At 42.5% G+C, this 14,975-nt stretch overlaps 1 protein-coding gene across 1 annotated transcript in view; it reads right to left on the bottom strand.

Moving 5' to 3' along the window:
• DAB2IP (DAB2 interacting protein) overlaps window positions 1-14,975 on the bottom strand; it is a 527,970-nt gene that overhangs the window by 155,276 nt on the left and 357,719 nt on the right. Inside the window, 1 exon segment of the mRNA XM_030207557.1 lies at window positions 10,478-11,032. Within this exon segment, the coding sequence (XP_030063417.1) occupies window positions 10,478-11,032 (555 nt within the window).

Consider the following 14,975-nt stretch of genomic DNA (forward strand, 5'->3'; position numbering starts at 1 on the left):
GTGGATGGAAGGGGCAGAGATAGAGGGCAGATGTAGATGGAAGGAGAAGGGAGAGAGGGCAGACATTGGATGGAGGGGACAGCAGAGAGGGCAGACACTGGATGGCAGAGAGAGAACAAAGACAGATGCTGGATGGAAGGAAAACAGTGAAAAGAAGATGAGGAAAGCAGAAACCAGAGACAACAAACTGTAAATAAAATATATATATATATATATATATATATATATATATATATATATATATATATATATATATATATATATATATATATTTCCTTTAGGATAAAGTAGTATTGTAGCTGGTTAATGTTTATAATAGAACATGTAAACAAGATAATCTCTTTATTGGACTAATTTTAATACATTTTGGCTAACTTCCGGAGAACAAAACCCCCTTCCTCAGGTCCGGATAGGATATTGTAACAGCACTATACTGTATTGACCTGAGGAAGGATGTTTTGGCCTCTGAAAGCTAAATGTATTAGTTCAATAAAATGGTATTATTTTATTTTCTATATTTGATTTATTTCTATTTGTTAATTTGTAAAGTGGTGATTGGTACTTGTTAGTTTTTTCAAATTTACATCTGCTGTCTTTATGTTTTGCACAGTACTAGGGGACATTTTCTGTTTCTGTGGTGTTGCATTGTATGCAGAGTCTGGCATCTTGGGGGTTCAGTTTAATTTTTGTCTAAATAGAAAGGTTATTATTGCTTATTCTATAGTGGATTAGGGTGTATCTGTGTTTGTGAAAAAGACATGGCTTTCGGTTGGCATTGACTGTGCAAGATGGACGATCTGTGTTATTCTGCCTGGTTTCGTTTTACAGTAGGTGAATTGATGTTCTAGTGCTCACTGTAGTGTTTAAGATGCTTTCCTTTTCCTTGTGTGACTTGTAGAAATTACTGCTTATGGTATGCTAGAATTGCTCTATAGGTCCTGAGTGTTTTGTATTCTCGGCATGCCTAGTACTAGATTTTGGAGGGGGGGGTGTTAAAAAATGACCGGCCCCGGGTGTCAACTACCCTAGGTACGCCACTGACTGAGGTTGCCAGGATCAAAGCCTGCTGCACTAACCGTTAGGCTACACCTCCACTCTAATATCTAACTCGGTGTAGCACATGTTAACAGGCAAAATAACCGCAAAACGTTTTAACACATTTTGCTATAAGCTTTTTTTTAATGTGTTAAAAGCGCATTAGGGCTTGTACAAGGGCCCCTTGGCAAGCATTCCACTTGCTAAGGAATATGGAAGTTGTATTTTTTTACACAAATGAAAAAAAAACTATGCAAAATATGGCAATGTAATATAAGCTTAAAAGTTTAAAACACACACACTCTGACTTATCAGATGTTATAAGGGGGGCAGGGTTCCAGTACAAACACCTCCTGATAAGCTGTCAGTAGACTAGAGCAAAATAGACACCCAAGTTCCTGAAGCATTAGTACCTTAACTACATGAGTGGTATTGAGAAGGGAAGTTATTAATGTGGGCTACTGTTAAGACAGGTTATTTTACCACAAGTAGTGCTATTTTAGTAGAGGGTCTCGTTGCATAAAATTGGACCCCATGATAAAACAGCATGACTTGTAGTAACATAACCTATCTTAATGGAAACCCATTGTGATACCTTCCCTCCCGAATTATTAACACTGTTCAGCTACAAAAAAAATTAAAATTTACATTATGTTGTATAACAGCAGTGTGTAATGTGCTCTATGTTTACAAACAAACAATGGATACGAGCAAATCATCTAAAACTCAATATGTCAAACTCAAATATTGATTCTATCTGGATATCCAGCAAAGGATTTCATGATTGACAGTATAGATATCCCTATCAATAGGTGGTGGTAAGGGCTCCCCATCGCAAGCCATATGGTAAGAGTTCTCTTACCACATGGCCATGTCTGTCTGGGGGCTTTTTACTCGCTGCGGTAAAAAGGGCCCCTTTTCCTTTCTTTACAAATCTCTGCTGCCCAGGGCATTGAGATCAGCGGAGACAGCATTGTTGGAGGTCCCCTCAAATCGAATGGTAAGATTGGAGGAATACTGTTCCTCTGTTTTGAGTATCATCAGCTCAAAACTCTGGAATTCTCTGCCATTAAGTTTGAGAGTGGTACAAAATATGGTGACATTTAAAACAGAAATAAAAACATGGCTGTTCTAACAAGCCTATAACAGTTAATGTTATAAGATGAAGTGAGATCTACTTTTTGAGTCTCTGATAACATGATTGAAGGAAATTCTTTTATATTTGTTGTGTTATTTTAATGTCATGTGTAATGTATGGATGCATTGTAATCTGCCTAGAATTAATAGGTTGTGTGGACTATATATCTTATTAATAAATATGCACATAACCAAACAGGGTGCAAGGCTTAAAAATAAGTGTCCTTATGTTATGACTCTCTACCTAGATGTGATGCTTTCTAGACGCAAAGCAAGACTTGCTGAAGCACAAATGCCATAAAAGTGGATTCAGCAAAGGAAAATTGCAAAACAGCAGGTTTGGCAAGAGTAGGTTTTTTTTTTTTTTTTTTAATGCACGCTAGCTGGCACTGCTGCTTTAAAGGAAGTCAATTCTGGTTGATTTGTGGGGAAAATGGGAAAAAAAACAACCATTTTGCTTGGTTTCTCTGCAGTGAACTTACTACGTTTTGCCACTGAAATCTTGGGGATCCTGAAGGAACTATGCGGAAGTCCAGTTTACATTATGACGGACCATACTTGCAAGATTACAGATAGGCATTTATTTCTGACCATAAATGGATCACTTCCTTCTGCCGTCGCAGGGCAGTATAGACATTAATAAAATATTTGAATCCAAAGACAGGCCCTTATCTAATTAGTAGTGTTGTGACCTTTGGTCGGAAGAATTTCCATACTGCAGGCTGTGACAAGACAAATTCTAATCACTTACAAAAAGAAAACTGTAATAAATCTTGCCACACACAGTTACTGGGTAATGATCTAGTTTCCATTTTTTCCCCCCTTTTAAATCTTCATCCTTGGGCTCAGTCCTTTTTCTTGACAATTTGCACATACAGTAGACTGGAGCCAAAAGATGATGCACTGAAGAGGCATTTGTTCTTGCCAGCCAGCCTTCTTACTAATTAAAGGATTAAGCTATATTTACAGCATTCAACCAACATGGATCCAGCGCTGTGCATGAAAAGCAGCAATTAGAAGCTAACCACTTTTTGTAGATGTGCGATAAGCTGCAGGACACTTAGCATACATTCTGGACTAAATTACTGTCATACATTATCCCACAGCAACATATCAAAGGCTTTATCGGCAAAATTAATTAGTACCTATTCATTACAAGGCTAGAAAGCAGAAGGAATGCATCTTGAAAAAAGGTTTACAAAACCTTTCAGGTCCCCAATGATAAACCCATGGACACCAAGCAGAAACTGGGCCTGACTTGAAGAGGCAAATTTGACTGAGCAGTTCAAGTTAGATTCCCATTCACTGAGGTTTTGCCACGATATTTCTAGGACACCTAAATGACAGCTCTGTGGAGTGATAAGTGGTCATTCTGCTTGAACAGTTCACAATGGTTCATGCTGGAATCCTTGCAGTTTATGATACCTATTTACTGGTGCATCAGAAGCTTTTGAGATCACACAGGTCTCTTGTTCAGGTAATAAAAATGCTAAATAGTAGTAGTAGTAGTAGTAATTTGACACCTGGCCTCAAACTCATCTACCTTATCTTTGCATAATTATTGTCTTGGTCCACTATAGCATGGAGAGGAGGTGTTCCCCTCCCCTCCATGGCTACACCATGGTAATATGCCTTCACATCAGTAATTTGACTGGTGAAAAGCTCAATAACTCAAAGGTGCTTGGAAGCAGCTCGAGCTTCTTGCCCTTTAGTAGAATACAACACCCCCATGATTACTGGATAGCTTAGTACTGACACTGTGTTCAACCTACTATTTAATTGGGGTTTGTTGTCAATTCTTCAGATATTTTCAGACATGCATTAAAAGTGGCTTTTTAATGGGAAGGGCACCTGCATTTAAACACCACTTGCACACTGTTACTCTCTCGAGTAAGCTTAAACTTACACGTTAGCGGCAGCAAAGTGACCAAGGGCACACATAAGTGGCATAGGGGGAGATTCTATATATGGTGCCTACAAAAATCAGCACTAAGTATATTCTATAACAACGTGCATAACTTACTTGGCATAACAAGCTAATCAGCGGTGATAACAGCTCTTAACAAGCAATAATAGGCCACTTTGACCAAGCTGCGGTAAAAGGGAGCCTGCGCTGGCATAGGTGTGTGTTTTTGACGCGCACTGAGACCCCTTTTACCACAGCGGGTAAAAGGTAGGTCTTGCTTTTCTTCAGAAAATGGCCATGTGGCACGTAAAGCACTTGCCATGCAGCCATTTCGGGAGGGAGCCCTTACCACTACCTATTGATGTGGCGGTAAAGGCTCTGGCGCTAACTAGGGAGATTACTGCCAAGTACACACTGGCGCTACAAAACTAAATATACTTTTGTTGTGCTGAATATGATGGCACGCTGGGGGTGGGAAGTACCGCTGGGCTGCTGTGGTAGCCCAGTGGTATTTCCTTTTTAGTGAGCAGTAAGCCTGCATTGGGCTTACTGCCACTTTGTGAAAGAGGCCCAACGTGAACTAATAGGCACTAGTTAGAATTTAGGCACACAACTCACTAAGCACATTGTGTAATGCAGTGTGCCTAACTTCTAACGTGTGCAGGCAAAAAAGGGCGTGTTTATAGGCAGGGAAATGGGCGTTTCGAAATTTATGTGCACAATTATAGAATATGGCCTGGTGCGCATAAATCTATGCACCGGGATCCATGCCAAGCTTCACTGGTGTAAATGAATGCGCACAGTTTTAGGTGCTGATATATTAACTGAGCGTATTCTATATACCGTGTCTAAATCGTACAGAAAACACTTAGTCGCCATTGATTTCAGCGCCTATTTTTTTTAGGCGCCATATATAGAATTTCCCCTATACTGTGTAAATACAAGGGGGGGTCACATGGGCAGAGCATGGGAGGGGCAGGACAGTGTTGCCACTTACAGGTGCAACTTACAGAGTAAGTTATGTTTACCGTTGCCGCATTTCAGTGCCCTCAGTTATGCCAAGTCTAAAGCTGGTGTAATTGGAGGGACATAAATGTAGGGAGTGCTAAAGCCAGGTCACGCAAGTATTCTCGAATGGAATCTGGGCACCCAGCTTTTGTTGTAGAAGAGGCTCTCACAGACAGATGATCAAAAGCCCCGCGCTATTCCAAACTGCGTTCTAAAATAGTGCTGGAACAGCGCGGGACTTTACCGCACCAATGATCAGAGATAATTGCATGCAAATTTAAGCATGCAATTATCGCTGATCATGGGGTAGAAGTGCGGGCAAATTATCCTCCCACACTTGTTTGACAGGTCTGGGCTGTCAAAAGCCCAAACCTGTGAAACACAGGGGTGGAGGTCCATGGGACCACCAGGCCCCGACTACCCCTGCCCCGAGCAACAGTGTAGGGTTTGCCGCGGCCAGCGACCCAATCTTTGGCGCGCTGGCTGCTGATCATTGGGGAGGAATACCTGCCCTGTTTAGCATGCATTTGCATGCTACTTGAGTTCAGAGCCCTCGAGCACGTTGTTTCACGCACTCGAGGGCTCTGATCATGGGGCGGTAGCAAACTCCGGTGCTAACAGCCTCTAGCGCCGGCGTTTGCTTCTGATCATCCCCCTGTCAGTGTGCAGAATTAGGGCATCTAACAGGAGGTGCCCTCTTATAGAACTGCCCCCTAAGCATGAATTTTCCAGTCAGTGCCCTGGTATAGTTTAAAGCTCTTAAGAAATACTTTTGGGCAGAGTGTATTGCTCTCTCCAAGGCTCTGGAGTTAAGCATGTGCAACTTTCTTTAAATCAGTCACCTTACTTTCTAACTTTTCTTACTCTCTTACCTATCTATATGTTACAACTTTGCTTTACTCTTCACTATCAATTAAAATGTATTAAGTATTGTGTTGACATTGTAAGTAGTATATATTTGAATATTTTTACTGCTGTAATTGCCTATACCTCATGTTTGATCTATTCTTACTGTACACCAGCTTGCGTGAATTCCTTCAAAAAAGCGGTAAATAAATCCTAATAAATAAATAAATAAGCTGTGTTTTACTGAGATTTGTGTTCAGAAAGTGGCTGTTTTCCTTGCTGCTGCACTTCTCTGGCTTTTACAGCAAACTGGCATGTCACTTAACACTCATGGCCCCAACAGCTCCTGCCTCGCTGATAACTCTCTAAGGGATCCTTTTACAAAGGCGCGCTGAAAAATGGCTTGCGGTAGTATAGGTGCGGGTTTTGGGCACGCACCGATCCATTTTTTTGCGCAACTGTATAAAAGGCCTTTTTTTTTTTTCCTGAAAATGGATGTGCGGCAAAATCAAAATTGTTGCATGTCAATTTTGGGTCTGAGACCTTACCAACAGCCATTGACCTAGCAGTAAAGAGTCTAGGCGGTAATGACCTACGTGCGTCGAATGCCACTTGGTGCACAGCCGAAAATAAAAAATATTTTTCAGATGCGCATATCAGACTCGCGCCAAAAATGAAATTACCGAAAGAGCCATGCGACAGCTGGGTGGTAACTCCATTTTGGCACACGTTAGGCGTGTGTAGACGCTTAAGCAGCTTAGTAAAAGGGCCCTTAAATCCTTTACTAAATACCAAAAACATGTCGGTAGATTGTGGCATGGAAATGCCATTCGGGAAACCAAATTTCCAACTCTGTTTACTCTAAAATTTCCTTGGCTATTCTATGTATTGAGGCTCTAGACTGCTTCCTGACTGGCGGCAAATCTGAAATTAAGTCGGCCAGACAGACCCCATCTCCAGACTATTCCTGTCAGTAGTATGCCCGTTTCTACATAAATGCCAGCTCCAGTTCTGTCATGTTGGCACTCAGAATCCCAGCAGATGTTTTCAGATTGTAATATAGCAGAAGATGGGTGTTCCCAAACAAACAGGCTTTACTTCTTACAATGTACCCATTGTGGCACCCAAGTCAAGTTTCTCCCTCTGCTAGTCTTAGTCTTGGCTCTTTGTCAAAGGGATGTGCCACTTCTTATGCAGTCTGTCTGGTAGTATCCAGTGAGATCATCCTTTAGCTCTTTATGCTTCCTTGTACGATAGGTGTTGGGACCAATTTCTGATAAGGAATCAAACCCTAACACACTGATTACCCTAAGCATAGAAAGGTAAATAAAGTTAAATACACAATCAATGTTTTCAATTTCCTCTCTGTCCTGTAATTTTATTTGATAAAAAGCAAATACATTTCTACATATGCAAAGACTTGCTCCCATGGTGTGAGCTGGCAGTACCTTCCTAGTGCTCTGATATCTCAAGATTCAGTTCTGTGAACAAGCTGGAAAACAAGAGGGGAAAACCTGCCAAAAACAACTAGTAAAGAAATGCATAAAAACTGCCAAATATGTCAGCAAATGTTTATGAAGGCAAATACCGACTATATTCAAAACATATTTCAATCAAGAAAATATTCTTGGATGAACTGTAAAACCCTGGCAGGGTTGCATATCAGTTGAAATTCACAATCCAAATATGCCTTTTTTTTGCCTTCACTAAAAGATTATTCTGAGAATAGTCTACATATGTTAATATACGTTTAACACTAATGATATTCAAGAAGAGATAACCATAGTACAGACTAGTAGTTAGGAAGTACAGAAGAAGTCGGAGATCCACTAGGGCAGAGGGAAGAGGTCAAACAGGATGTGGAAAAGGATCTTGAAATCTGAGGCAATTTATTGAAACTTTCTAGACAGAGTGAAAGCAGTTATTAGGACAGTTATTGGTAGAATAATTGTATGCTACTGTAATTTTACCAACATTATCAATTAGTACTGTTAGTGGGTAACAGCGACATAGGCAGCTGACAGTAGCCATTAGTGGGATATGGGTTAGGAAAGGGATGCAAGGTTTTCATTGAACAGTTAAAGGGGGTGGGAACCAAACAAAGGTTAAGAACTCCTTCACTGGGATCTATGGCATTTTACCAGGCATGAAACTGGGTGATCCAGATGAGTATCACGGTCCATGTCCTTGCCATATCTATGTTTCTCTATGTTCTGTGCTCCTGAGAGCTCTATACCTTTGCAGATTTAAGGTAAGATTAAATTATCTTAGTCTGAAGCGAATGCTTAATGGCCTGATTTTTCACCTACCTTCCCAATATGCACAGAATGAGAGAAAACCATGTACTAATAAGGCCTTGAGTGTTACACAAAAACAGCAGGACATGTCTAACTAAATTTTTCACAAGGTCAGTCTGTGAAAAGACAAAGGATGGGCACTGCATTAAGCATATTGGGAATGGTAATGGAGACTTCAGAGTTCTCTCTAGAGAACGCCTCATTAATTATCTCACCTTTTCTAGTTATTTGCTTAAAACAAGAGTGTAAGAGAAACTAGAACAGAATGTGAAGGTTGCAACATAAGAAATTATGGGACTCTTTTACTACAGGGTGTTAAGCCCTGACACATGCAAAACGGGCTCCTGCAAAATGCATTAAAGCTTTTTGTGGAAGGTGGTAACTGCTCCTACATTGTTTTTTTGCAAGTACCATGCACTAATAGATAAAATTAGCACAGGACCTGCAAATTCAGGGATGCACTTAGCATGCAGGAAAGTCCCACGTTAGTACACACATATAGTCTATTTCTTAGAACATCTTAAAAGGGCCCCTATATTTGAATTGGCATGTCAGCATATATATATATATATATATATATATATTAGGGCTGTACACCGCTTAAACATTTTAATTGCGCGATTAATCACATAAAACATCCCCCTCACATTTCCTCCTGTAAGTGCAATATGTAGAAAGCAGATGTAAACTGACATATTTCAATTACTAAACTAAAAAATAAAATCATTTATGGTACCTTTGTTGTCTGGTGATTTTATCTTTCCAATCATCTCATTCCCTGTCTCTGGTTCTGCTTCCCTGTGCTCTGAACTCTGCTTCCAGGACCTCCTGTATATTCACTCATTTTTTTTCTCCTACCCTATATCCATCTTTCACATTCAACTTCAATCCATTTTTTCCCTCTTTTTCAAATCTGTCTGGTTTCCATTTCTTCCTTTCCCCTCCATTCACGGGCACCATTTCCTCCCATCTCTCTTCTCTCCCCTTCCCTTTCCTCCATGGGCACCAACTCATCCATCCCCTCCATGATCACTATCTCCTTTGTTTTTAACATCCATTTCCAGCATCTGTCCCTCTCAAACACATCTCTCTCTCTTCCTCTGCTCTTTCCCAGCAAATCTTCCGATGTTCCTAAACAGTCAACCCTCACCACCACCCCCCACTCCCACCATGGTCCCTATTCTCTCTGTCTCCCCCAAATCTTTCTGCATGCCTGAACTCTCAACCCTCTCCCCCCCCCCCCCTCTGGACCCCTTCTCTCTCTAATCTTCCTGTACTCCTGAACAGTGGCCCCACAACCCAGGTCCATGTTCTCTGTCTCTCCTTATACTTGCCTCTCGTCAGCCCTCTGACTTTGCTTTTAGAACTGCAGCACCACAGACATGCTGCTTCTTTCAGCCACCAAGAGCCTCTCTCTATAGCATTCCACCCCCCCCCCCCCCCCGAAACAGGAAGTTGTCAGAAGAGGCAAGACGCTACAGAGAGAGGCTCCCAGCGGCTAAAAGAAGCAGCATGCCTGCAGCACTTCAGGCAAACTGGGAGGGTCAGAGAGGGGCAGATAGGAGAGAGAGAGAACAGCCCTTTCACTTCAATGAGCTGCCTCTTCTGCCTTGCCCTAGAACCAAAGTACCATGGACTCTTACCTCTGCGGTTACTTCCGGTCATCTATACATTGCTCCACTTTCCCTACTCTGCTTAGCAGCCTCGGGAGCACAGCAGCAGGGCCGACCCGGACCCAGGACCTAGCAGCCAGTCTCTGCAGTCCAAATGAGCCCGTGAAAGGAAGCAATTTTCATGTAATTTGGCATTTATATCCCGCGTTACTGACAAGTTCTAAGTGGTTTACATTTAACAGTATGTTATCAATGCTAGATTGCTGTGGGTGAGGGAGCGAGACCTGTTGTTAACGTGCGTTAAAATTTTTAACGCACGTTAACCATTTAACGTGTTAAGTGTGCAGCCCTATTCTGTACTTATAAATTAATGGAAGAGGTCTTTGAATTCCTTTTCAACATTTTTACCTCCAAAATTTCCAAAACATACTATGCATGGCTGTTATGGCAGAAAAGGAAGATTGAACCGAGCTGTAAAAAATTTGACATTTCATGAGAAGGATATAGATTCAACTGTACAAATTTCCTGAAATGAAACCAACAACATCTGAAGCTCCAAATGAGAAATAAAATGAAGCTTGGAATGAAAACAAATCCACCTTTGCATCTCTAAAAATTCACGACAGTAGTCTTACCTTGGCTTTTCCAGTGCTCTGTAGTATATGCACCAATGCGGAAGCCATCTCCTCCTTGTTCTTCACACTAAGCACGGGCTCCAGTGCCGAGCAGAGAACCATGTAATTGTTGGTGATATATTCCGCAAATTCCTTGTACATCTCCATGGGAAGTATGCTCATGCTTTGGTACCGTGATTTGATGCGAATCATTGGACCCGAGGACTTGCCCTTGCTGGGGTTAGGAGTGACCACTGGATACCATTTCTCCACAAGCTGCCGCCCCATGACGGACACAACGGGGATGTTTACCAGCCCTAGGTAATTGTTTTTATCTTTCTTCTTTTTCTTGTCCGTTTCTTTGTATAAGTGCACCATAATGTTTTTAAGTGATGGGAGGTTGTTAAATTCAAAGTGCTCCCCCCAAAAGACATTGTCCGTTTTCAATTTACAGGTAGTTCTTGCATAAAGTACATCATCTAGACATAATTCACACAAGTACTTTTTCTTGGCTGGCAGGTCCTTTGCTTCAATAATCCACAATTTTAATGTGTTCTCTACCCTTCTGCTGTTGTCCTGAAATGAAAATAGAAATTAAAGCCTATTTAATCCAATCATAAATATTTTGGGACCACTGAAGCTGTAGAAAATTAATGCTGCTTGCCATTCTCTTTTTGAATAATGTGAATTCCTGAACCTGTATATAAAACTGTTGGGTTAATATTCAAACCCTGCATCAGAGGTTTTCAGAAATGCCAGATGTTCATGTAACTATGGGGTCCTTTTACTAAGGTGCGCTGAAAAATGGCCTGCGCTGTTGTAGGTGTGTGTGTGTACTGAACATGCGCAGGTCCATTTTTCAGTGCACCTGCAAAAAAGGCCTTTTATTTTTGGCCGAAAATGCAGTGGCATACCAATGGGGGTCGGTCCGCCCCAGGTGCACGCCGCTGGGGGGGGTACTGCGCACCGGTCAGCGTCGTTCGTTTCCATGCTCCCTCTGCCCCGGAACAGGAAGTAACCTGTTCCGGGGCAGAGGGAGCATGGAAACGAACGACACTGACCAGCACGCAGCACCCCCCCCCCCAACGGCGTGCACCCGGGGGGGGGGTTCTTTCGCTGGGGTGGGGGGGTATCCTTTCGCCGAGGGGGGGTCGCGCTACACCCGGGGGGGCGGGGCGCATCGGCGATCTGCCCCGGGTGTCAGCCCCTCTAGGAACGCCACTGCGAAAATGGACGTGCGGCAAAATTTAAATTGGTGCACGGCCATTTTGAGCCTGAGACCTTATTGCCACCCACTGACTTAGCGGTAAGGTCTCACGCATTAACCAGGCGGTAATCACCAGTAAACGTAATTCCCCGGGCCCGGGTCTCCAAAGGGGGCCTGGCGTCGGGGTCAGGCTGCCGGCGCTGCAGTCCCTAGTCTCACCTGCCTGCCTCCTCGGCTCTGGGCCCCCTGCATTCAAAGCGGCAGTCGCAGATCGCCTCTCTTCTGGCCTTCCCTCCCTGTGTCCCGCCCTCGTGAAAACCGGAAGTTACATCAGACGAGGGCGGGACACGGAGGAAAGGCCAGAAGAGAGGCGATCTGCGACTGCCGCTTTGAATGTAGGGGGCCCAGAGCCATGGAGGCAGGCAGGTGAGACTGCGGACTGCAGCAGCGGGGGGAGCGAAGGGGGCGGCAGCAGCGGGGGGAGCGAAGGGGGCGGCAACAACAGGGGAGCGACAGGGGCGGCAGCAGCGGGGGGGAGGGGGTCGAAGGTAGGGCGGCCTTGCCTCTCGGCTTCCCTGATTACAGAATACGCCTGGATTTTGGTGGGGATCTCTAGGCGTGCTATATAGAATCTGGGAGTAAATGCTATTTTATACCAGCATCTGCGTTGCCAGATTCAGTTACAGAACACTAGTGTAAGTCTTCATTAACCTTTTACGCCTGGTCTACAGCAAGGGTAAATGTGAATGTCTAAATGTTGGCACCTATGTGTACAACTTAACAATATTCTATAAGCTTCGCATGCGAGTGTGCAACCTGCCCATGGCCCACCCATGTGCACGCCCCCTTGCACTTACGTGCAATTATGCACTTAGAATAGTACCTAGGTGCAATTAGGCATGTAATGAAGATATGGATCCCTCTCTCACAGTAATCTATTGTCTGCTTGCGGGACCATCGGAAGCGCAGCTCTGACATATACTTGATTATGTTAATGACTGCAGCACCAAAACTACTATAGGTCTAATGTTTATAATATCTTATTTCTCAGTAAATTTCTTCCATATATCAATGTTTCAACTGTACTTTCCAATCTATATATCAAATCAACAATTTAATATAAAGTACTCATCTCAGAAAGCAATATTCTTAAGAGAGTTTAGCATGAAGACTGGTTTTCTGAGATGAGCACTTTATATTAAATTGTTGATTTGATATATAGATTGGAAAGTACAGTTGAAACACTGATATATGGAAGAAATTTAACAAGAAAGAAGATATTATAAACATTGGACCTATGAAGATTTTAGCACTTCAGTCTTTAACATTATCAAGTGTATGTTAGAGCTGTGCTTCTGATGGTCTGGAAAGCAGACGATAGAGGGGGATCAATTTTTCTATCTGGAGTTTGCATTATTTGATTTCTCAGCTAGTTAATTATATTTGAAGTTTCTCGTTTGTGCTAAGTCCAATTTTCATAATTCAAGTATAGGTATGATCAGGTGAATAACTGCATTCACTGCGCATAATTGCAAAATGCAGTTGGACACCAGACTACAGAACTAGGAAGATAAAGAGCAATTCTATAACAGAGCACCCACATCTAAACGCCAGTTGCATGCGTGAATATGCAGAATAGCGGCACTTTTACGGGCAAGTAGCAGCAAAGCAACTAAGCACTATTCTCTAAGGGTGCACATAAGTGGCATAGCATATAAATTGCAATGGGCATGAGCAGTGGTGCCATGGACAGAACACTGTAAGTTACGTGCACTCATCCCACATTTACACAGTTAACGTCAGGTTTATGGCTGGCATAATTGCGGTGCCTAGATTTTAGGCAGCCTGATACCTGATTGTACTAGGGCTGGTGGTTGGGAGGCAGGGATAGTGCTGGGCAGACTTATACGGTCTGTGCCACAGCCGGTGGTGGGAGGCGGGGCTAGTTGTTGGGAGGCGGGAATAGTGCTGGGCAAACTTATACGGTCTGTGCCAGAGCCGTTGGTGGGAGGCAGGGCAGGTGGTTGGGAGGGGCGGGGATAGTGCTGGGCAGACTTATAGGGTCTGTGCCCTGAAAAAGACAGGTACAAATCAAGGTAAGGTATACACAAAAAATGGCACATGTGAGTTTATCTTGTTGGGCAGACTGGATGGACCGTGCAGGTCTTTTTCTGCCGTCATTTACTATGTTACTATGTTACTAATCTCTAACAGAATCTGGGTGCAGAGATGCCATTACAGAATAGGCTCTCGCCGCCTGCCATTCAGGAGCCTAAAAGGGAGTGCCCACTTATACAATTTCCGTCATAGTGGCAGCTGCTCTATAGATACATGTTTTTCTCTATTGACCTGTGTAATTATAACGGGGCTTAATGAATAATAGCTTAATAGAATGAGATGATGTTCATCGTGTGTGGTATTTTACACATTTGTATAAAACAAACTGACTGGAGAGCTTGACCAGCTTAGTGGTTTTTGCCATACAAAAGAAAATTCCTTAGGAATCAATGACACTATTTTAAGAAGGCCTCATGTGGAAGTAAGGAAATCATTGATGGGTAAATGTTTAATAAGGTGCCTCACAGAGGCGAGTACCTTTCAGCCTGCATAAATCCACCTGATCTTAAAGCAAAATACACCTGTAAAGCTTGGAGCCTATTGGTTATGTCGCATTTAATTTAAAGAATAAATAGCTCACACTTTGCAAACCAAAATCTGGACAAGAGGGCAGGTAGAAATCAAGGTATACTCAAAAAGTAGCACATATGAGTTTATCTTGTTGGGCAGACTGGATGGACCGTGCAGGTCTTTTTCTGCTATCATCTACTATGTTACTATGTAAAATGGTTTAGAGCATTTTAGAATATTTAACAAACACCATAAAATATTAAAAATAAAATAAAACACAATAAAACCCAAGATAAATCCCCCTAGCTGAACAACGAATCTTCCTCAAAAGTCATGAAATAAAATCATCCAATATATAAACTATTTTATTGCCCAATTTGTGCAAACAAAGATTGAAATGATATTCGAAAGAAGCTATATATAGACTTGGGGCCACTGAACATAAGATTTCCTCTGAATGGCCCAGACCTATCCATATAGAAAAAGAGGTGGCGGGAGGGTAGAGCCCAGGTAGACCATGTAATTATTCAGATAACAACAATATTCAATCCAGATCAGTTTTGTTTCACGTAGGCATGCTGTATGCTAGGCCTAAATTAAATGTTTAGTGCTGGTGCAGTGACCGCATTGCATGTGGAGGAGTGGCCTAGTGGTTAGAGCACTGGTCTTGACATCCAGAGGTGG

The sequence above is a fragment of the Microcaecilia unicolor genome, chromosome 6, assembly GCF_901765095.1.
Source record: "Microcaecilia unicolor chromosome 6, aMicUni1.1, whole genome shotgun sequence".
NCBI lineage: Eukaryota > Metazoa > Chordata > Amphibia > Gymnophiona > Siphonopidae > Microcaecilia > Microcaecilia unicolor.